The 22,493-nt window shown below is 35.4% G+C and overlaps 1 protein-coding gene across 12 annotated transcripts in view; it reads right to left on the bottom strand.

The window, feature by feature from the left end:
* Window positions 1-22,493, bottom strand: part of CACNA2D1 (calcium voltage-gated channel auxiliary subunit alpha2delta 1) — a 389,699-nt gene that overhangs the window by 92,345 nt on the left and 274,861 nt on the right. For all 12 annotated transcript variants that reach the window (XM_062631969.1, XM_062631970.1, XM_062631958.1 and 9 more), the window contains exons 8-10: window positions 11,911-11,980; window positions 11,063-11,113; window positions 9,862-9,961 (exon numbers count right to left, since the gene is read on the bottom strand). In XM_062631969.1, the coding sequence (XP_062487953.1) occupies window positions 9,862-9,961; window positions 11,063-11,113; window positions 11,911-11,980 (221 nt within the window). The remainder of the gene's footprint in view (window positions 1-9,861; window positions 9,962-11,062; window positions 11,114-11,910; window positions 11,981-22,493) is intronic.

Raw genomic sequence — 22,493 nt, 5'->3', positions numbered from 1 at the left:
AAGAGTTATCACTTCCTTTTATATACTAGTAAACTACTCATTTTAAATCCTACTAATACTACTAGAGAGCTAGGACTTATTCTGGAAATCACAGAAGCCTGTGCCATGTGTTGTTAGAAGCCTGACTTCCTGACATTTGACAACTATAAGAGGAGACAATAAAAATCTGTATTGATGCCTGAAGCAATCTCTCAAAGTGGGAACAGAGGTGACTGTTCTAGTCATCAGGAATTGTCAGCTATACTGTTCAGTAATGAATGTACAGTTTCCAGTAATATTCCTAATATAATAATAATAACATCCTAACATGCTAATGTAGAATTTCAGCTTCTAATTTCCATTCCCTTTGGTTTTTCATCCACTCAAGTACTGTATTCTCTAGAATTAACATTTTGTGACAGATCTAAAATGAAACAGGTCTCATTTTAAGATTTGCCTTATTCTTTTTCCAACTCTTTCCATTACTTTTTTCTTTCTTACATATATTTTGAACATTTTCCTTCCACAACAAAGTTGCAGTAAATAACATAACAGTTAATAATAAGATGATATGTTGAAGCAAACTGCAACACACAAAAAGAAAAACAGGTATGAAAATCTCAAAAGTGCCTGTGTTTTATATTCCCACTGACTGCCTTTTGCATGCTCAGCTGAGCAGAGGTAGTATGATTCAGCTGATACTAGATGATCTTTAAGGTCCCTTCCAATCCAAACCATTCTATGATTCTGTGATTTCAGTGATGTTTTAATCAGGACCCCAGTCCAAGAGAGTGGACCAGGCTCTCTCTATAGCCTACAGTAAACACCTCCTGGCCATAATTCATCCTTAAAGAGAGTCAGGATGTCTTCTGGAGGTGTTTTCCATTTCCTGTAACTAACTAGGACCTAGGCAATAATTTATAATAAAATAACTCCACATTTGGACTCGGGGAGGATGTATGGGATACATTATGGTGTGCAAGGCTAAAAAAATGTCAGGATTGCACAGGACTTACTTAGTATAGAATATTTAAGGGAAAAGCCAGGGTGAGGAAAGGGATGGCTATACCTGATTTAGAGATGAACAAGTGGGGTAAAATTGGCAGCTGCTGGGCAAATAGAGGGATCCACATATTTTTATATATATATATGTATATGTGTATATATATATATATATATACACATAAACATACATATAAAATCTTCCATCCAGCTTAGCCAGAGAAGGGAACAGGATGAGACTGCTGGCCCTGGCTCTGTGTTTGTGTATGTTACCTGTGTGCCTGGCGTGGTGTGTATGTGAATATATGTTATGTGGTATATACATGTGCTCTGTGTGCATGTGCCCACTGGGAATACATTTTCAGCCTCACTACTGGTTTGATCTGTGTCATGGAGCTGCAGCAGCTCTACCTCTTTTGGGGTACTGCATCTGTCATGATATGCTTTCTGCTAGCAAGTAAAATTACATGTGTATAAACAAACAAATTCCTAACTTTATATGGCTTGGTTATACTTTCATAACTCTAAAAGAAAACTAGCTTTACCTTCTACATAGTTTGTAGCTATGTGAGGCTCAGTTTAAGTGAGAAATCAGAAGAAAACCAAATACTGAAGTGCTTGCTTGCTTTCTTTGTATATTTCGTAATGATTATGTCATGTATGGCTGGATGGCCACTAAATACAAACATGAGTAGCTTCTGTGTGGGATCTGACTGGCTGTATTTTTATGAAAGCTTACTAACTTAAGCAACTTGGTTTCTGGAGGTAGCCCTGGTGTATCTAGGTGTTAATTCTCAGAGACAGGAGACTCAACCTTGCACTAACAACACCATGGGCTTGTATTATATTGGTTTTACATACTAGCATGTTATTTTAACCCAGTTATTAAAAAAAAAGGGTAAGCAGTTACCATAGGGAGTATTATCACCTGGACAGCAAAGAAACAATTTTCACGTCTTTATCATGGGCTATTCTGTAGATGTCTGTTTTATATAAGTATGCACTGTTCTGTCTTATTGCACACACAACACTGTAGGGATGGTTAAATTGAAAATAACAAGGAATTTCTAAGTACATTAGGCATAAGGGAAAGCCTAACTACTGAGCACATCTGCTGCTAGATAGACATGGCTAAACTGTTAAGTGTAGACAGGTAAGAAAAAGTACTTAGGAAATATTCTCTATTTACAAAGATGAAGGCTAAAGTATTTGTATCATACAAAGATGAAGTACCTTCCAGATTATTAGTAACTAAGGTGGACGATGAACAGCTACAGCCAACCAAGGAACCAACACCTTGATTTAAGGTCAATGACATATTCTAATCTGATCTGTTGCATACTTTCTTACTACCCATATATCACTGATCCTTAAAACTCTGTTGGTTACTTATGTAACAGACCTTAACAATTACATTTAGTGGTAGATGTTTGCTTAAAGTGAATGTTCCAGAAAGCATTAAATATTTATACGAAGATAATGAGAATCTTTCCTTGCAGTTTATTGAAGCATATTAACTATTTATGTGCCATTCAAATTTATTGAGCTTCAACTAGTGATTCTTGCAGTGCATTTATCTCAATGTTTTGAGAGTCTATGGATGCAAGAGTTTTCCCCAGTGACAGCACATCTCAGCTGTGATTAAATCAGTTATCAGCCTACTTATTTATGAACTCCAGAACAGCCAAAAAAAGGTAAAATCCTGTAAGTTTGAGAGGATGTCTGAAATTCAGCTTCCCAGATGACTCACTCAGGAGTGTGAGAAGGTGTTCTCAAGAACCAAGCAATCAACCATAAACCACTTTCAGCCCTCAGAGAAGGCACTGAATCAAGAAGTTTGACTCCTAGTGGTCCTTCACTTTTCCTTTTTCTTGATACAAGCTGTGTCATTTGCTTTCCAGAGGATCAGGGTCACACTGAACTCAAATTTTTTTTTCAAAAAAGCCAACTAATATAGCATCCTCCCTACCCTAATCTTCCTGTAAACTCTAGCCCCACCTGAATTACTTTTAATGTAGCACCACTGACTCCTTTCTTGACTTTCTCTTTAGAAGGGAAGCAAAATTAAACTGTAATTCTGCAGGCATACAAACCTTTCACGGTGTTGTTCATGCTACTGCATTCCTTGCTTCCTTTCCTATTCTCATTAAATTATTTAAGACAAAAATAATTTTTAAATTTTTAACAATTGCTGGGTTTCCATATTTCCCACTTTTTCTGTGTTATTTACAGAATACTCATATTCATTATATTTGCTAAACATTTCCTCCAGATATATTTCCCATACATATATTTCCATAGATACATAGCCTTACCTTACCTGCTGCTATTAGAAATGCAGAAATTGAATACTAGATTTTGTTAATAACTTCTCTGAGCTTTGTTTAATCCAGCACCTACTTCTAAAAACACCTGTATTAAACTGTGTGCAACACTATATACAAAAATTCACTTGGTCCCTGGATAAGGAAGGTGCAAGATAATGACCTTCCATTAGGAAATGCTAATGATTTTCTATTAAGGATCATTCTTACGAAGATGTGTTTCTCTACAGCTATCCTTGTTCCCTCTTTTCTTGAAAATGAGCTATTCAATTTAAGAAAAACTGCAAGGTCATGATATAATTAGATGGATTGCTGTTAAGAGAATCACAAAGCTCAACACTCAGCTCTAAACTTCCCTTTATATCACTTTTTATTGACAATTACACCCCTTCCCCCCAAAAAAAAGGAATAAAATACATTTGTTTACTGCCTCATACAGCTGTGATGTTGAGGAGACTGTACACTTTATTTGAATTACTGTGATTTGTTACCTGAAATGCTCCAGTATTAAATCAGTAAGAGAGATGCTTATGCAGACCTACAGTGGGAACTTGATTCTCTTATCTCTTTTTAATTTGCCAGATAATGAAAAAGATGGCAGGCCTCTTTATATTTTATCCTTAATATAATGCATTATGAAGAATGAGAAAGTAGGGACTAAAGTATATTAGCAAGTTTACTGGCAAGCCCCTTCAGAGAGGAGTCCTATTTATCTACTCCTCTAGATATATCAACATAACTACATAATGTATGTACCATGCCAGCATCTCACACTAATACCATGATCATGTTTGATTTCTTCTGAATATAGTGATGCTATTTGGAAAAACTAACCACCACTGAAATTTTCTCGGTCAAAATTAAAAAAAAAAACAAGAAAAAAACCTAGGTTTTAGTCTGTTTGAGTATGCAATTTTATTGAAGGTTCACTAAAAAGACATTAAAGCAATAAAGAACCAAACTTCAAGCTATTTTTAAAGAAAATTCTGGAAGTTTTTGCCAGTTGAACAGAAGTACACTTATACAACTTTGAGCAACAAAAGCATAAGCACAATAGGCTACCTGGCTGCAAAATCGAGTATCCTCCTCCCTTCAATGGGACTTCAGACTAAGGTTTCCACCCATCGCATGTTTGTTAAGTTTTCAAACAAGGTTAAGAAATTATTTTGCAGAAGGAAGGAACGTTTTTCTGTATCTAAGAGAATATAGGACCAACCTGAACTGCAGAATGCAGGAAGAAACACGCAGCAGAAAGAGAAAGAAGCACTTTGATAAACTGAAAAGCTTTTTACAAAACTTTCTGTATTATCACATTTAAATATTTTAATTAGGAAGGCACAAAGATTGTGTCAATTTGAGAGTAAGGGCGGCAAAGTAAACAGGTTTGCAGTTACTGAGCTGTGGGAATTACATGATATTATGCTATGAAAAATCAGTGGGAAAGCGGATGTATCTTCTACAGATTGCTTTTGTCCACAGTAATAATTTCATAAGATGAGTGCATGTATTTTTTCTACATCACTTCATCCAGAAATCTCCTTCCTTCTGATCTTAGCCAATGTGCAGAAGTGCACAAGAGCAAAATATAAGCTTTCTGTTTTCACAGACCATGATTCTATTATCCCCAGAATGCTCATAACATCTAATTTCCAGTTCCTAAACAGTAAATACCATTTTGGATTTTTACAAAGGCTAAGTGATTTCAAACACTCCTACAGCTGCTGACCTTTAACAGGTCTGTTGCTGTAAGGTAGATTTTTCCCTTGTGTGGTTTCCCACACCTCCACAAATTTGAAGTTGAAATACATTTCTCCTGCAAACTGCAGCCTACCCACAATCATAAACAAATTACACTCTCTGTGTCAACACTTGAAACCAAGTTACTAAATCCTAATGTGCTGGGGTGCAATTGCTGCCCCTATCATCTACCACTTACTGCTATCAAAGCATATAACTGGATTAGTGGGAAAACAGCTGTATGACTCATACATTTAAGCTCTTTCAAACAGCAGGTTTTCCTTCTGCAACAAAGCATAGCACTTTAGATAAGAAAAATGCAAATCCCAGGGGAAATCATGACATACTAACCCCTGGCAATCTTTACATGACTTAATAGTTCATTCAACCTTTTTAAACTGGAAATAAATGCAAGAACTTTATTCAATCACTAGAACTGATGTATTTTAACACATTTACTTTTAAGATTTCTGTTCCCTAGGATTTCTCCATAGACCACGCCAGACATAGTTCATTAAATAATCCTGTCAACTTCTGTATGTTATTGGTGTGAGCTTAAATCCATGTCTCTCAGTTGTGGGCATGAATCATAACACATACAGTTTTTGTGGGATAACATCTTGGCAGAGGACAGCAGTAAAGCAGCTCTCTCATTAACTCAAAACCTCATTACTAAACAATCTATGGTTATTAAATCTAACAAGCCATAAAATAAATGTTGCTTTCTTGGCCGAAATTGTAGATAACTTCTAGTTATTACTAGTGTTCATATATCTATCCACTATTGTATTAACAGGAAAATTTCACCTAGCTGTTGGACTTTTTAATGTCTAATACCAGGATGCTTCAAGACAAAAATGTCCTTAAGGAATGTATTGAATAAATCTATATTTTATTCACCTAGAACAAAATGTTTAAGTTGAATTGTCAGGGTTTGGATTTATTAAGAAAGCAGTGGAGTTGGACTTTATCTAGGAATTCCTTTTTTGCTATGGAATATTCTGTGAAGAATAATGATCACAGAATCATCTAGGTTGGCAAATACCTTTCAGATAGTCACGTCCAACCATCAGCGCACCTCTAAACCATGTCTCTAAGTGCTACATCTATCTTAAATACCTACAGGGATGGTCACTCAACCACTTCACTGGACAGCCTGTTCCAATGCCTGACAACACTTCTGGTGAAGAAATTTTTCTAATATCCAGTCTAAACCTCCCCAGAACAACTTAAGGCCATCACCTCTTGTTCCACTACTTATTGCTTGGGAGAAGAGACCGAACCCCAACTCCCTACAACCTCTTTTCAGGTAGCTGTAGAGAGTGATAAGGTCTCCCCTGAGCCTCCTTTTCTCCAGACTAAACAACCCCAGTTCTTTCAGCCATTTCTCGTAAGGCTTGTTCTCTAGACCCTTCACCAGCTTCATTGCCCTCCTGTAGATGTACTCAAGCACTTAAAAGTCTTTCTTGTAGTGAGGAGCCCCAACTAAACACAGTATTCAAAGTGCATCCTCACCAGTGCTGAGTATAGGGGGATGATGGCCCTGCTGGCTACACTATTTCTGATACAGGCCAGGATGACACTGGCCTCCTTGGCTGCCTGGGCATACAGCCAGCTGCCAACCAACACCCCCAGGTCCCTTTCTGCTGAGCAGCTTTCCAGCCCCAAGCCTGTAGCATAGAATTGCATTGTTGTGGTTGTTATGGCGCAGCACCTGGCACTTTGCCTTGCTGAACCTCATACCACTGGCCACAGCCCATTGATCCAGCCTGTCTAGACCCCTTTGCAGAGCCTTCCTACCCCCAAGCAGATCAACACTCCCATCCAACTTGGTGTCATCTGCAACTTTACTGAGGATGCACTCGATCCCTTTGTCCAGATCATTCATAAAGAGATTAAATAGAACTAGCCACAATATTGAGCCCTGAGGAGCACCACTTGAGACCAGATGATTTTTTGTGCATCAACATATATCTAGGTAATCCTCGGAACATTTAGAAAAAAGAAAACTGAGATTATTTTAGAATTAGACAAGAATTAATGAACCATCTGCCTTTTGTCACTGTATATAAACCTAATAAATCATCAAACTTTTCACCAACGGTATACAAAGAAGATTAAGTGGTGAAAAGCTAAGCAGTAAAATGAAGAATTTAATATTTGGAAAAAAAAAAGAGATCTCAGACCTCATAAATGAAAGTCATTTATGTAAATTCCAAAGATTTAAGCAAACAATCAGCATGCTGATTGTTCTAATGCATTATGGTTTACTTCAAGTGTCAAGATATCTAAATCAAACATTAAAAAACCCACCATATGTGAAAAACTTATGGCAACTAACTTTGTAGTGGATGAATGTTCGATAAAATTTAGGTCCGTGCATATACTTTTGTGAATAATCTTAAGAACAAATAATACTGAGTGTGATATCACCTTCTTTAGAGATGTCACCTCTTGTGCTTAACTTTGGTTTGAGGCTTTGGTTGAACTGTGGAAAAAACTGAGTAAACTAAAAAAAGATAAGGTATAAATCCTAAAAATAGACCAAACTTATGCGTTCAGTTCTCACACTTAATGAATGCTTTGCAGTAGTACAACCATATGTTTCTTACCTGCACCATATGATTCCCTTTCTGTTAGAGAAACAAAATGTCAGAACACGTCCCCCACAATTATAACAGGTAAGCCATATGAACACATTAAAACATAGGTTATACAAAAATAATTGCAGTACTGAAAGGATCTAATGTGGATGTTTAAATGATAAGTGCACAACACCAAACAGCACTTTATAAAAGATTTAGAGATGCCATGTTCTGTTATGCATATTTCTATGAGTGTTTCCAACCTCTGAGGAGGAATGCGGTATGACCAGAAAGATGTCTTTGGTTCTGCAGGTAAATATCTGAACTGTGCCTCTGAAGTTCATTCAAAGAAGAAAGGTTCTTAAGGATTTTAAGTTATAAACCACTGGGGAAATGCACTATAGAAAATACTCTGAGATTGCTAGTCCTTTTTTAATACAAATCCCAACTTCGGAGTCTCACCAAAATAACACTAAACCTTAGCTATTAAAATATCCTGAGCCTAAGGAAGGCTTAGCATTAAGATACACTATTTCTGGTCAGCTGGGAGCAAAAAGGAAAAAGCTTGGAAAACTGTGTAAATCAGAAGGTAGTGGGGGTCTGGATTTTCCAAGGGCAAAAGCTGGCACAACTCCACTGAACACAGTAATCAATTTCCCGCAGTGTAGGATTGCAATCTTCTTTTGTTTGTTTTCAAACCCGTGAGCCTAACAACAAGATTTCAGCTCTTTAATGCCTTTACAGAAAACCTTATTTCCTTTGATAATAATAACAATAACATTAGTTTCTTTTTTCTCCACTGCAATTTAGACTAAAAAAAAAAAATGGTCTAATCCACCAGAAAATAACAAACAAAATGCCATTGCAAATAAAAGCTTCTCTCTACTACTTGGAAAAAGGTTTAGCTAGACTGGCAGTCAACAATGAAGCAATAAGCAGTGTTCAAAGATATTTCTGATAGTGATATTTCAGGTCTTTCTGCAGGCTTGATGCAACACATCTGTAGAACTTGAAAATTGCTTCAAAATCACCACCATGCAGGCTCTCTCTTGTCATTAAGAGTATGCCAATGCTCACATCCTAAATCCTTAGTACCAAAGCTCTACAGTTCAACAGCTTAATAAAAACTAAAAAATCCTTGCACAAAGCTAGTGTGACATCCACAGTATCAGCCTGAAAGCTAGAAGTTGCCCATACCATATTCCCCCTTCCGAAATGTATTCTATTTTGCCTTCAGCTTTCTGGAAAACCAGGAATTTGAACTTTAAATTCTTAGCAAGCATTAGAAAGACTAAAATGCTATTAAAAAAAAAAACAACAAAAACACACCAAACCTCACAACCCAACACTATCTTCTACTTAAAAGTTCTATTACATAGAGACAGAAGTTTTAAGTGCAGTACTCAAGTTTGAAGTGTAGTAATGATAGGTAGTACTAGAAGTTTCAGATCATGTTCTGAAAGATCTCAGCTGCTGAAAAGCTAGCCCTGAAAAAGCCAGCACCACCTTCATTTGAAAATCCTTACAACCCCACCCTCTTCCTAACAATCCTCTGACCTGCGCATCACATATGCTGCCTCTGTACACATAAATTACTTGCATTTTTAAGTTCCTTCATGGATTCTCCCCCTGTCATGGTTTAAGCCCAGCCAGTAACTCAGAACCATGCAGCCGATCGCTCACCCCCCTCATTATATTACTTAACTATGGGGAAAAAAGTGCTATGCCACCCATTGAGTTGCTAACTTTAGAATCTCTCAGCCACACCTCTTCAGCAGGTCAGATGTATGCCTGTACATCTTCAGTCATCATCCACCAATTAACACAAGCAACCCAAATATCGGCTGTGGGGGAAAAGGAACATCCCCTACTTCCTCTGTATCATTTTACGTCATACCACAGCATAAGACTTGCAAATTATTTATTATTTCACAATAATTTGCATATATCAGCCAAAGACAAGATGTGTTACACAGACCCCACTAATATATTGGAAAGAGGATTTGGCTAAACAGAAGTTCATGACTTTTGTCCTTCACTAAAATGTATAGATAGGAACAATCCTAGGACTTTCATTATACTTTACAAGAAAACAGTAAGCCAAATGTGGTATTTTACAATATAATTAAAGTCTTTTAGCAGCTTAACATTCAAGTATCTCATATCTGGCATTAAAATCATTTGCTTATGGCTTTGTTGACAATACAAATTTTGGGGAAAGAGTGGATACTCACTGAAACTACATTCACAAAGTCATCGTCAGACAAGGTCTCCAACATCTCAATGACTGAAGTGCGGATCAGCTTCAGCGTCAATCCACTGACACTTCCGCTCCTAACAGAAATCCACAAGGCAAAAGAAAAGTTGAATTTAACAAATTTTATTTAACATGTAAACAAAAAAAAAACAAAAATCAAAAACCCACAAAAATACAGAGAGTGAACAAGCACTGTCACCAACATTCTCACTAAAACTGTCAATAATTCTCCCGAGTTCTTCAGCTCATCATTAGTTTTATTACCTTGTTATAATAAGAAATTAAGTCAAAAACTGGCATTCTGAGCCCCAGTCCTGTGGCTCAGGTGGAGTTATAACAGTACAGCACTTCTGCATTTTCATCTCAAGAAATCTGAGTTTACTGCCTTCAACCAATGCATTATCTAAACATTTTATACTACCGCACATAGATTTACAGCTTTAGATTTTCAGACACTCTAATGACAGCTTGTTTCTTTCAAGGAAAAACCTAAACAGAAGTGAAGAAATAAAAAACATTGATAAAACTCACTGCTAATACGAAAGCACTTCACATTTTAAAGCATTAAATTTAAATCCTTTTTCTGATAAATTTTTCAGCATAAAGCAACCTGTTTGACACATCAGGTTCAATGCTTTCTTTGGCCCCTCAACATTAGCTAAACAAAGGAAACCTTGCCAAGGCAGAGAGAGGTTTTATTGATTTCTTTGCTCATTTTCTATTAATGTTTTATTGCAAGCAACCTTCACAAATTTTAAATATTTATGGTAAAACATGCAAAGTCTGCATATATTCTCATCTTTCAGGCTAATGAATTCACGATTAAACCTACTGTATACGCTTCTAGTCATTTGGGTTTAGGCCTGAGTTTTACAACAAATCTTGGCGAGCACAAGAGAAATTTTCAGTTGATTACTTCAGTAATTAGAAGCTGAAAGCAGAATAACATTAAAGCGACTAAAAACACTTCCTTGTCCCCAGTTTAATTTTCAGGTTTGGTTTCAGCTCACTGGAACTATTTTTTTTCTGTATATTTATTTTGTTCATAACAAGATTTTTGATCCTTGCATATAAACACTTCTTAATCCTCTCTCCATTTATCAGCATCCAGAGACTCGTTCAATATATCTAAGTACTTTTATCCCTCTAATATTAATAACAAGACATTAAACACTTACGCATCAACTAAAATAAGCATGTCTTTGGGAGATGCAGCTCCTTGAATATACCTGAAATAAATAAAGGGTATGAAAGACACAAATTTGGAAACATATTTGTTGTGTTTGATGAAAGACCCTACAATCTCTAAACTAAGTCTAGCTGAAACCAAGAAAACCTCCCATTGTAGCTAATAGAAAACCATGGGCTATCCTCTTCTCTCCTGGTGTGTCTTCTCTGTAAACCAAAGTCTAAACTACTTTAAGGAAGTCTGGAAATGGGATATACCAATCAAAAAAAAATCACTGTTTCCAGATGTTGATAACTCTAAAATATAAATGCTACTTCAGAGCTAATGATTTTGATAACAGATGAATTATTACATTAGCCCAGTTTAGGGAAAAATACGTTCAACTAGTATCAATGTACATTATGCCTTGAGAGGCTTACAGAAAAAAATCTTGAGAAAGAATCCCATTGTTCCATTGTCTTTTACTAATCTAGAGATTTTTCTGCTGGTATAAACCACTCAGACATATTTGTAAACATTTTCAAAAATCCAGAAGATTGTCTCAGTCTAATAATCTGAATTACATTAGATTTTGGCACAAAAATTTTTAATTGCCTTATACCAATTTGACAGTTATCCTCCTACGAAAAGGTCCCTGTAATGCTACAGTATGACACACTACAGTGGATATTGCATAACAAGTATTATGATTTGAGAATTGTTTATTCAGAAGAATCAAATTCTTTTTAAAAAAGAAAATAGCAACGTCTAAAAGCAAGGACTACTATATATAAATGATAAAAGAAATATGCCTTTACAGTCATCTCTAGATATATCATTCCTTTAAAGAAAACTTACCATGGTCTTCTACGAACATCATAGAGATCTATTTTGTTTGGAGTTCGACTTTTATCTACCCATGGGGAAGCTAAAAAGGTAAAAGAAAACTTATAGAATATATTTTAAACTTTATCTTAGGTATTTAAATACAACAATATAATGAAATCTTTGCACTATATAATTATCAGGATTTGGTATGGATAAAAAAACACCTGTGTTAGTGTAATCTGTTTTCTTACACCCATATATATATATATATATCAGCATATAATAAAATGCAACAAACCTTAAATAAATACAATTTATTTTAAATAATATATTTAAAATATATTTCTTTTAAATAAAATAAACACAAATGCAGATAAAGACCTTAAAGGGCCAAGTTGTGTTGAAGAAATAGTTACTGACTATAATTGACCTCTGAGTTCAATGGAACCAGAATTTCAACCAAAGTACTTTAGAATATGAAATAAGCCTTTTTTGAATAAGAAAATACTTATAAACTTTTATAAACAGTTATAAGTTCATTAATGTTTATACAATAATACTGTACCGATTTAAAACTCAGTTATACATCTAAAAAATTATATACCTACTCAACATAGATTTACCTAAAAACGGAAATTAGAAAAGTAGCATGCAAGTATCGTACTTTCTGAACAGAAAATGGCATGGAAATATTCATGTTTCCGTAAAGAAAATACTGAGATTAATAACCTTTTGCAAGCATTTAATCTAAGCTTTACCACAATTTTCAGCAATGGTGAGAAACCTGCCCTTCCTAAAAAAAAAAATATGAGCTCAATAAACACAAATAGAAACGTGGAAAGTTACATGAAATGAAATAATGTTCTGCAATTTGCTCTCTCAATGTATGCCAACAGTACTGGGGGAGCTATTTCCTGACATTAATATTTTTTTTCTGTCTAGGAAATAAAGAAAGACATAGGCAGCTCCAAGTTTCTTCCTGAGAAAGCATTTATCTAAGACAAATTGGAAGAATTATGAATTCTTCCATCCATGAATATGAAAGAAGCCACCAGCTTAGAGTAGCTGCTTATTTTTGAATTTACTAGACAAACCCTTTCTTGTGACCATAACATGAGCTGGAACATCAGTTACCAGAAAATTTAAACCAAGCATAACCCACAGGACATTATCAGTATATATTCATCACACACAGAAAATGCTGCATACTTGTAGAACTACAAATATATTTTAATATAATGCCACTTACAGGTAAGCACATCAATTCCTTGAGGCTAACACCAGTTGACAGAACACACTTCAGAACTGGGCCCTTTAGACCAAGCTCAGTGTAGCAAATATTTCAGAAAGATGAAGATGCAAAATTAATATTAACCTGAACTGGTGAGGAAACACCAAATAATAAAATATGAAATGCCTGAAACTTGCCCTAATATTTCCAAAACCACCAAAAGGCTCTGTAGGGGAAAAGCTGGGTATTTTTAACTGCAATACTAACTAAGCACTTTTAAAGTTTATTGTTACTTCGTCCTTTCCTCTTTCCCCTTTTCCCCTATGAACAACTAAGCCTTGCACTCAGTTCTACCATAGTTTTGCAGTAATTTCCTGGATTGGAACAAAGTTTAAACTGCCCCTTTCTGGCTACATGTATATTAGTAAGTTAAAAAGCACAACTGAAGGAAAGACATTCACTGGAACTAGACTAAGAGCTATTACAATTGCCCAGTTATACACAAAAGACACTATAAATAACCCACTCAGAGCACTACTTACAGCCTATCTAATCCTTGGGGAAATTACTGTGAACAGTAACTCACTAGCTTGGCCCTTTCAGTATGCACAGTCCTGGAAGACTGATAATAGCTTCAGAGAGATCTGGAGGAGACCTTCAAAAACATAATTTCTCACCATGCTGTTAAGATAGTATTTTCTGTGCCACACATCAGTAAGTTTCTTTTTCCTAATTAATATATTACCTTCTCTTGAGACAAATATATCAAGCACCTACATGCTTAAGTTTCCATGTGAGGAAATTTGTCTGTATTTATGATGGGATTGCAGAATTTTTCATCAGATATTAATGGCTGCTGAATCATACACACACTAATTATGAAATATACTGTTTACTGAGAAAACTCATTCTATTGATCTTTACAATGTTTTCTACAAAAGTTTACATAATCTAGTAGTAAGTTTCTGCATGGCTAAACATAAATAAGTATCGAAAAATTCATTCACACCAAAGAAGTGCTGAATTCTCCCTTCAACCTCAGGAATTAAGATGACTAAATTACTCACTCATCCTAAAATCTCTCCGGATTATCACTTTCAATTTTAGATAAATTTGAATTATTTCAAATCTATTCCCTGTTTTTGTTAATGTTTGCAGTATTTAAGGATCCTGTTGAAATTGCTATTAATAGGAAACTGAAATTCCCCTCAGACATTTGATGTCCAATGACCTAGTTTTAATTTGCCACAATTTTATCTTTAAAAATGCAATTTTTTTAGAAGATTGTAAATTCTCTCTATGCAAAAATAAGTAATTATGCATTTACAATTATATAGGAAATAGGATGGAGACCTATTGAAAAAGACGTGTTGCCTTGGTCCATGTACAAAACACACTATAAAACCATGTAGGGAAACTGGCTTACATCTTACTGACAAAAGCCATCATATGGTCTAAGATGGAAGCAAAATGAAATACACAAAAAGATGATTACTTATTTTCCTAAAAAAAACCCAAAAGTGAAGATCAAGGATTTTGAGATTTACAGTTTTATTTGTATAATCTCTTGTTTAAAACATTCATTTTAATTAGATGCCTTGGAACCTGGAGCACCAAATATCTTGAAGAAGTCAGCCTCACCATTCTGCATTGCTGCATACTCCTATCCTTGAACTATGTCAACACTGCACAGTTCTCTGTTGCATACATTAAACTTCAGTCATGTTCACTTTTGATGACTTTCTTGTTTGGCATGGGTTAGATTTGATGTTTTATAAACTATTCACTGGATGTTATATCCCTCCCACTTCTGCTGTTTGCATTATGGAGATACAGACCTACCTATATTTCAAGCAAGAGCAAGGCATGTTATTCCATTTTCTCTGCACATGTACAGTGGAAATCCTCAGTGTGGTTGATTACATGGAAAACCAGTTCATGGAAGACAGAGATTGTCACAGGGTAAAGTATAAATGAAAGCATTTCTTGGGAAAGGGAGCTACATGTGCCCATCTTTAATTCATATGATTCCAGTGTCATGGGGGAGGCCTTCGTGAAAAAGTCCTGCCGAATCGGTTACATCTGCCCTTCTCTACTGGTTAGGTATGTATGTGCAAGGAACAAAGAGGCACAGATGAATTATTAACAGCTTTACACCCCTGTAACACATTTGGGGAAAGAGGCTAAAGCTGACAGTAAAACAGGTAACAAATGCCAATTATCAAATTCCAGACAGCATCATCTATTCTGGCTCAAACTTCATTACCTTTCCATCTCAGAGAGTTACTGGGTAGCCAACCTCAATATAACATTTAGTGGGTTAGGCAAGCAAATATTTCCTAAAGCTGACTTTTATCTTGCTATCTCTCAATAATCATTCATGTAGATATTCAAAACATTTAAACCCAGACTATTAAACTCCTTGTGTCGGATTCAGTAAAGTCTTCCTGAGGTGTAGTGGAAGTTCAGCCTTCAGCTTACACTTTGCCTTCAGTTTCATTTCATAATTCTCGTATTTTAGAGAATTTATGTGAACAAACCTGTTTTCCAGTATACAGTAGCCCACTCTAGCTGGGAAATGTGGCATTCCTGAGCTTATTACTCAGAAAGAAGCCACGTGAATTTTGGTGTAGCAACAGCACCTTTGCAGAATTAGTTATTTTTCAGTAAAAATTAAGAAGGGGTGAGATGTGGGAGCTAAAAATAATAAACAACCATGACTTTGGGAGACTTTAACATTAATTGTCGTAAAGTGTTTTGTACCAGTGCACTTAGGATATCTGTATCATAATTCTGTCTTGGATTGCCCAAAGAAGCTGTGAATGCTCCATCCCTGGCAGTGTTCAAGGCCCGGTTGGACAGAACCTTGGGTGACATGGTTTAGTGTGAGGTGTCCCTGCCCATGGCAGGGGGGTTGGAACTTGATGATTTTCAGGTTCTTTCCAAAAATAACTGTTCTATGATTCTAATAACTTATTAGTAGTATCCACCCAAGACAGAGAATGTTTCTGACCAGTTCCATGCTACCACAGAAGATGTTAAGTCTAGACTGAATGCAGCACTTAACTATTTTACCCAGATAATGGCCTTAACTGCAAGACATTAAATGATCTTCAGGTAAAATCCACCTAACATAGCTCTGTGCAATGTCTTCTGTATCTTTAAATAGCATCATCACCATACAGAAACGAGAGGATAATTTTCTGAGTTTTTTCAAGAATGTATTTGAACATGAAATGCATACTGTAGTCTGCAATGTAAAATTAACCTATCAAATGGCTCTGTGTTCAGTCAAGAGGCAAATATTTCTGCTTCCACATGCATAAACTGAATTTCATCCTCAAAATATGGGTTGCTTTTATTGGTTTTACCTGGGCTAGCTGCCATCCCCCATCAAGTGTCTGGAGTATCAGAGCTTGAGGAGGAGAGGAACAGAAGTAACAAGATGTTTTGTTGGGGTTTTGTTGTCTTTCTCCCATTAGAACAAATTCTGAAGATTTTAATTTGTTTTAAATAAAGGAAGTAAACAACACTCAAAGATGCTTATTTCAATGCAAAATGTAGAACTATCCAACTTACACACTAATTGCACTAATTGATGAATTTGAAGCTGCGTTACTGAAAAAGTGTTTTGGATTTTGTTTTGTTCTTTTACTTTAAAGGCTCCTTTAAATATTGAGTTGTTAAAAGGAACTAACAGCTATTAAGCATGAAACCTTTTGCACGCACAAAAGTGAAGTTCTCAGTTTTTCAAGGCTTTTGATTCATTTTGTATGGATTTTTTAGGCTTTCTAGTCTCCTTGTATCTCTTCAGTAATGACTTTCTTAGGGAGTTCAATAACATGGCTGCAACACTATTGCTTGCTATTACTGGTTAACACAAGAGCAGCTGTGCACAGCAAGTCCTTCATTTAGAAAGATATCTTTTTATTTTATTAGAAATTGATTTTTTAAGCTCTTCCATTATTAATTTCTAGAAGAAGGGAATTTGCCTGTAGCTGAGTGAGACCTGCTTCACTGACATCTGGAAAGAAGTTCCAGATTCTTTAATCATAAACAGATAATACTAGCTCTTCTCTATCCATAATTTTAATCCAAGATTTTTAAGACTTTAGGGACAAAATTATTTTTCTGTGTAATGGGCGCTGCAGTATTATCTTTCCTTTATCTATTAATTTGTCTAACACCTTGTAAGCCTAAATTACATAGGAAAATCCTAGTAAAATACTGGCATGAGTGATTTATAAAGGCATTTTTCTAATTAACTAAAGTTCGCATCATATTATATTTACATAGATATAGAAAGTAAAGCTAAATACAAGGTAAATCTACAGTAAAAAAAGGGAAAGAATAAAACAGTTAGTGCTGTATTCTTCAGCACACATATTACAAAGACCCTGAGATTAACACACCGACTGATTAAACAATGCTATAAATTTGAGTTAATTAATATAATAGCGCACTAGATCTTGTTATTACACCTATTCCCGCCTTGAATCTCTATTCTTCAGAGGATCATTAAAAAAGTAATTTTATCTCTCTATATAACCTGTTTGTTTCATCTGCAAAAGGAGGACAGTGAGAATTTTGTTACTTTTAAACCAAAAGGTGCTTTGGGGATGTCATTAAGCCACAACAAGCTGTCCATTCAGAAATGCTGCCAGCATTACTGTCCCTTCAGTCACACCATGGGGCTGTCTAAAGGATTAATAATAAAACTCTGACTTGTTCTGTTTACTAGTACAGATATATCTTAAAAATGAGGGAGCAGATAAGCTTAAGAAGCCAATTGCACAAATGATTAAAACGATAAGATGTTTTTAAAGTAAGAATTATGTAGGGACTGCAATTTTGTTCAGTATCTACTCATTTAGCTAAGGACTTTAACTTCACAGATAGTTTGCAACTTGAATTCAATACTTCACCTGGAAGTCCAGCAAAGAGTTGGTCTCCTTAGAAAACACTATTTCTCTTCATGAGTTTGAAGTTCCTAATGTTCACCTAAGAAGTGGATATTGTAGCACATTTTACTGGCTCTCTCATATGACCCTAGGCATAGCCAAAACAAAGCCATACTCTATCCATTTGCTTTCTTTTCCTATCTTTCTTCTCTGACATGGGTAAGGTCAAACGAAGATGACAAATATCTGTGTTTAGGTTACATAGTAAGGGCTATAGAAGTACAGGCTGGAGACTGCTTTTTCTCTATAAAAAATAAGATAAAATAAAAAATAAAATAAATATTAAAATAAAAAAAATAAAATAAAAAATCAAGTAAAAAAAATAAAAAAAATAATAATAAAAAAATAATTAAAAACCAAAACAACAGAGGGAAGTTAGAGCTATACAGAAACAGAGCTATACAGCACATTGGAAGAGCGGAAGTTGTCAGACATATTATACTGGGAGGTAAGTTTTAAATTTAACTTCCCATAGGCCCTTGTTAAATCTCCAGATGGAAGTGGGAAGATCTGGAACATTTGGGGACGGGACAGTATTTCTTTTTCAGTTTTATTTTTGTTATTAATTGCCTTAAGTTTTCGGATTGTGACCAAGTATGGCACATTCCCACCTTAAGCACACTGTAGGCCACTGTCACACCAAATCCATGTTCAATATTTCTTCATAAAAGATGCTGAATCTATTCATGCATCATCATGCTGCTGTTATTGCTATATAGAACCCACTAAATGGAATCTGAAACTATCCATATCAGTACTACTCTTTCTAGTATTACCTTTGGCTAACACTACTTACAGTACTTCCCTGAGAGAGCTGAGATGGTGTTGCTGATCAAATAAGTTTTTTCTAAATATTCATTTAAGTTAAGATTGTGATTTCATTTTGAGTAATCCTTTGCAGCCAAACTTTCTTAAGTGTATTTACTATTATAACTAGAAAGCCTCCTGTATCATATTTAATTGCAAATACGTGTCTGCTGTCTGCAGTCCAAAACAAATGCATCCTTTAGTGAAGATCTTGGCCTTACAAAAAATGAAACAACTAACCAAAAATAAACAGAGGAAGGTAGTATCTGGCAAAAGGCACATAAATACAAAGTGTCTTTAAAATCTAATTAGTAATTGCTACAGTAAAAATAATACACTTCCGAGTGCAGTATTTTAATAAAACATTGTTTAACAATTATATACCTAATTACCTCTGTAATTAAGAAGGATTCCAAGATTAAAAGATGAACCAGTTAGTTTGCACCTACACTTCCAAGTAGTCTGCCAAATATTTGATATTAAATTGTTCTTTGAGACAGCTGCTTTCTAAAACCTAGTCCTAAATTTGCTGGGTAGACTCTTCACAAAATATAAGTAACTTAGTATCTGTCAAACTATATTACACTACTTTAATTAAATTAATTTATTTTTGTGTAACAGATTTGTCCATTGCTCTGAGGTCACTTATAAATTAAACCTGTAATCTGATCTGTATTAATGTACCTTTCTGTCTACATAGAGTCAATGAAGCTCTACATTTGCAAGCCCACAGGGAACAGACTCAACATTAAAAAAAGAGGAAAAATTCTATTTTTCAACTCCTGCCGGCAAAAAAAATCTCTTTGGAAACAATATATTAAAAAAAAAAAATAAAGAAAAAAAAAAAAAAAACCCAAAACATGACCTATGTTAGATTCTTTGTGGCCTTGCTTCAGCAGGAGGGTTGGTCCACTTGATTTTCAGAGTTTCCTTCCAACCTCAATCATTCTGTGATTCTGTGAGTCCTAGTTTTGAGTTATACATAAATGATGAAAAACTGTTCCCTTGCAGAACAAAGGCTAGAAACTTCTACAAATATTTTTAAAACTGGTGGATTTTGAAAAGAAACCAGAATTGAAAACATTCAATACTCAATACAACAGAGCCCTCAGACAAAAAACAAAACGGAAATAAAATATTTATATGCCCAGCCCTATCTTGCCTTCTGCAGACAGACTCAGATAAAAATCTGTTTGCAAACTGAACATAAAGAAACAGGAAGGGTTATAGGTGGGAGATGTTCAGAAAAGCTGGCTGATTTCCTGCTGAAAAGATGAAAAGAAGCTGCAACTAATTCCCCAAAATGCTATTATGTAAATTGAGATTCCCTATTTTCTGAGATGACTCAAGACAACCTCTGAGTATGAACTGGGCAGTAGTGCAGGATAATGAAATCAAGCTCCATGTGGCTTCAAGTCAGACAGGACAGTAGACCAAACAGTATCATGTCTAACAGAATGCGATGCATACTACATGCCTTTATGTCTGGGTCTGGCTTTTCTGGTCAGGCTTGTCAATGTAAACAGAGAAACTGAAATTCTGATCTCAGTTACATTCTGGCACATGGATATTTAAAACTGTTCTTTTTTTTTTTTTTTTTTAATACCCAGATTTCAGTGCAACCTGAGTTTCATTTTACTGAAACTAATTTCATCCATCACACTGTATCTTTTTTGCTATGGAAATTAAGTTTAGTAACAAAAGCTTAAACAAGGATGTTAAGGAAAACTGCATCAAAAGACTTTCTCTTAAAGTCAAGACAAATAAAATCACTGCTTTTCCTTCATCTACTAAATCTGCCATCTCATCACAGACAATTATCAGTTTGATCAGGCATGATTTCCCCTTTCACCCATGCTGACCACTCCCAATCACCTTTTTGCCCTTACTATGTTTCAAAATAGCCTCCAGAAAGACTTACTCCATCACTTTCCCAGGGACTAACATAAATTTGACACCTTGTAGTTCCCCAGATCCTCCTTGTTGTCCTTAAAGGTAGAAGCGACACTTGTTTCCTCAGGAAAGAAAGAACTTCAGGAGCCTCTCCCAGTGTCTATGACCTCTCAATGATAATCAAGGATAGCCTGGCAATGACATCCACCAGTCCCCTCAATACTCCTGGATGCATACCATCAGGTCACAAGAACTTGTGCATGTCCACTTTGTTTAAATGTTCTCTAACTCAATCTTTTTCACTGAGTAGAAGTCATCCTTGCTCCAGAATTTCCCTCTGATTCAGAAGCCAGTGATTATTGAGGGGTGGCCTTACAATAAGGACTGAGGTAAAGAAGGCAGTGAATACCTCAGACTTTTCCATATTTTCCTTAGGCTTTCTTTTGCTTCTGATGTCCCTGTAGAAGCTCTTCTTGTTCATATCCTTCACCAGGTTTAACTCCAAATGAGCTTTGGCTTTTCTAACCATGTTTCTGCATGCTTGGATGGTGTTTCTATATTCCTTCCAGGTTATCTGTCCTTGCTTTCACCTCTTGTTCAGTTCTCTTTTGAATTAAGATTTTAATCAGGTATCTTCATTACCTGGAGATAGAGGTACCCGTCTTGATTCTTCACTATATAAATGTATGTAAAAAAGGACAATGCATTCTCACAATATTGAAACCATCTCTTGAAAGAAAGATTTGGTATATATATAATTTTAAATGCAAGAATGAGTATATATTACATCCTTCTTAAAAGTTTTATTCAATTTATTTGTTTATTCTTCTGAGTTCTTTTAATAAACTACTGCTTACTTACTCTTGATTTATTCAGAGCTCACAGAATAGCTAACAGAAATCTCAAAATTACGCTTGACATCTTCATATCAAAATGGATGGTTGCCAACACAGTAATAGAGCTGAGTATTTCTCTTCACAAATATGCTGTCAGCGAAACTAATGAAAATGTTGATAATAAGTGCCCTCACTAATCTTTAAAATTACTTTAGGGAAGACACACTTTCTTAAATAATCTAAAGAAGAAAAAGTTTAGTATGAGAAAACTCATACTGACTCTTTAAATTGAACTGATTAGAACCCTAACTGAAAGAGATGAAAATATAGGTTTGAGGCCCATGGAGGTATCCTACATCTTTGGTTCTTCCCTGCCATTTCTTGGTGTTTGACAGTGAGAGCTGAACTGAGTATATCCTAGGGAAAAATAGGTAATAAACAAAATGAAGTAGTGGATTAATTTATCAAGAAAAAAGCAGACCTCAATACAGTCTGTAAGGTTTCTAAAGAGGCATCTTGTATGATCAACATAGGAAGGTGCTATACAGTTCCCTTTTATGCCTGCTTCTGCCATCACTGCAAATATCAACATATGTACCAAAGAGGCAGACAAAGCACAGCTGAAAATTATATTAAATCATATATGCGATGCTAGAGAAGTGTACAACAGTACAAAAATAAGAGTATATGTAGGAAAAAATAGGATATATGCAATAGAAAAAAATCCTATATTTCACACATACTTTCCACCCACGGGGTTACTCATAGAAAGATTCCTTCATCCTGCTTGTCACTATAGTGACAAGGACAGCCCAAGAGCCTACTTGGGACAGAAGTGATGTACTGCCTAGCCCACAACTTCAGGCAGTGGGATACTATCAGATA

The sequence above is a fragment of the Pezoporus occidentalis genome, unplaced genomic scaffold, assembly GCF_034315485.1.
Source record: "Pezoporus occidentalis ecotype Australia unplaced genomic scaffold, CSIRO_AGI_Poc_V1 ctg38, whole genome shotgun sequence".
In the NCBI taxonomy this organism is placed as follows: Eukaryota; Metazoa; Chordata; class Aves; order Psittaciformes; family Psittacidae; genus Pezoporus; species Pezoporus occidentalis.
Note: the sequence above shows the minus strand (reverse complement) of the source record. Positions and strands in the feature narration are given on the sequence as shown.